Consider the following 2,263-nt stretch of genomic DNA (forward strand, 5'->3'; position numbering starts at 1 on the left):
CCCGCCACAACGCCCGGCTATTTTTTGGTTGCAGCCGTCATTGTTGTTTGGCGGGTCCGGGCTGGATTCGAACTCGCCAGCTCAGGTGTATGTGGCTGGTGCCTTAGCCGCTTGAGCCACAGGCGCCGAGCCCAGAGTGATAATTTCATCAAAGAATTGATAAGAAGATATTCCTCTTTCTAGAGGTAATCCAGCTGATAAATCAGTGATTTTCAACTGGTGTGCCATGAGAAGATCTTAGGTGTGCTGTGAAAATTTTAAAAGATTATTAATTAAATCATTTCCAAAAGAAGTTCAAGGCACAGTAAGTACTTTTTTTATTCTTTTTTGTTTTGTTTTGTTTTGTGTGGGGGGGGGAGACAGAATCTTACTCAGTTGCCCAGGGGTTGAGTGCTGTAGTGTCATAGCTCACAGCAACGCCAAACTCTTGGGCTTAAGCAATTCTCCTGTCACAACACCCAGCTAGTTTTTCTATTTTTAGTAGGGATGGGGTCTTGCTCTTGCTCAGACTGTTCTTTTTTTTTTGAAATGGAGTCTCACTTTGTTGCCTTTGGTGAGTCTCACTTTGTTGCCCTCAGTAACAGCTCAGAGCAATCTCAAACTCTTGGACTTTAAGCTATTCTATTGCCTCAGCCTCCCAGGTAGCTCAGACTACAGGTGCCTGCTACAATGCCCAGCTATTTTTTTGTTTATAATTGTCATTGTTGTTTGGCAGGCCCACACTGGATTCAAACCCGCCAGCTTGGGTATATGTGGCTGGCTCCCTAGCCACTGAGCTACAGGCGCCCAGCCACTCAGACTGTTCTTGAACTCCTAAGCTCAGGTGGTCCACCTGCCTGGTCCTTCCAGAGTGCTAGGATTACAGGCAGCAGCAGCCATGCTGGGCCAAAGAACCCTTATATTTTAGAAATACATTTTGAAATACTTACAGATGAACTGAAATAAAATGTAAGAAATGTTTCAAATTAACTTAACCTGGGGGTGGGGATGACAGGAGTATAGAGATGGACCCAGTTTGGCCATGAGCTGACCCACGATGAAGTCCAGCTAGTTTTTTAGTAGAGACCAGGTCTCACTCTTGCTGATGTTGTTCTCGAACTCCTGATCTCAAGCAATCTACCTGCCTTGGCCTCTCACAGTGCTAGGCATGAGCTACCATGACCAGCCTTCTGTTTTTATTTTTAAATCTAAAATCAGCCCAACCCCAGTATGATAGCAGCACATCCCAGTCGGAGCCTCTCATACTGAACTTGATCACACATCACCTTTCGATCTGGGACAGGAACTTGGTTTCAAAGATGCCCCTGGTCCTGAGACGCTCTGAAATCTGCCCTCGGAAGAGAAGGCCCTGCTTGGTCAGGTCAATCAGGATCTGCCGCACAATCTCCCCCAGGTACATCCCGCTGGTCATTTTCTCGTATCTGTTGGGAGAAGAAGGATAGTTTGGGGAGGGTGGAGATGCAATGCAGAAGACAGCATGATGTGAGAAAGCTGGACTTTGAAGCCACACCAACTAGGACCCAGGTCCCACCTCACCCCATACTAACTGCAAGAGGAGAACAAGCCCTGTAAGCTGTCATCTGCAGGATGGAGCAGAGCCCCGCCAGACTGTTACGTGCCATGAAGCTGGTGTCAGCAGGCACTAAGCAAAAGTGCATCCTGCTCCTGGCCCCAAAGCCAATTCTCCTTGGTTTTGTACAAATCTTTTCCGCTAGAAATCCTGCTCTAAGAGATAGCACAATGTACCTGTCTACACACACCAGGGGCACTAAAAGCTGTTAGTTCACTCTCACTTTCTATCAGGCTGTGAGAGGGCAAAGAACAAGAGAGAAAAGGGGCCTTGTACCAACCGGGCCCTGGGAAGGTTCTCTGCACAGGTAAGTGTAAAGGAGACACATGCCATCATAGACTATGACAGTCAAATGGAAAACACCTATGTGCTGGGCTTGGGTTCTCATAACTGCTCGGGACCCCATCCGTCTAAGGAACCAACACCAAAAAAAGCAAATGATGGTGGCTGTAAGGCAAGTGCTGCCCACTTAAGTTCTCAGTCCAAACATGTGAGCCTTCAGTGGATACAGCCACAAAACTGAGTTGGAAGGAAGTTCTTGAGAAGAGCCAAGATACTCAGATGCCCCAGCTTGGGGTTCAAAGATAAGATTTCTGGACGGTGCCTGTGGCTCAAAGGAGTAGGGCACCAGCCCCATATGCTGGAGGTGGCGGGTTCAAACCCAGCCCCAGCCAAAAACTGCAAAAAAAAAAA

At 47.5% G+C, this 2,263-nt stretch overlaps 1 protein-coding gene across 2 annotated transcripts in view; it reads right to left on the minus strand.

Moving 5' to 3' along the window:
- Positions 1-2,263, minus strand: part of HKDC1 (hexokinase domain containing 1) — a 75,374-nt gene that overhangs the window by 12,757 nt on the left and 60,354 nt on the right. For both annotated transcript variants that reach the window (XM_012801324.1, XM_023509568.1), the window contains one exon: positions 1,266-1,421. In XM_012801324.1, the coding sequence (XP_012656778.1) occupies positions 1,266-1,421 (156 nt within the window). The remainder of the gene's footprint in view (positions 1-1,265; positions 1,422-2,263) is intronic.

Source organism: Otolemur garnettii, unplaced genomic scaffold, assembly GCF_000181295.1.
Source record: "Otolemur garnettii isolate 467f Iridium unplaced genomic scaffold, OtoGar3 scaffold00008, whole genome shotgun sequence".
Taxonomy (NCBI): Eukaryota; Metazoa; Chordata; class Mammalia; order Primates; family Galagidae; genus Otolemur; species Otolemur garnettii.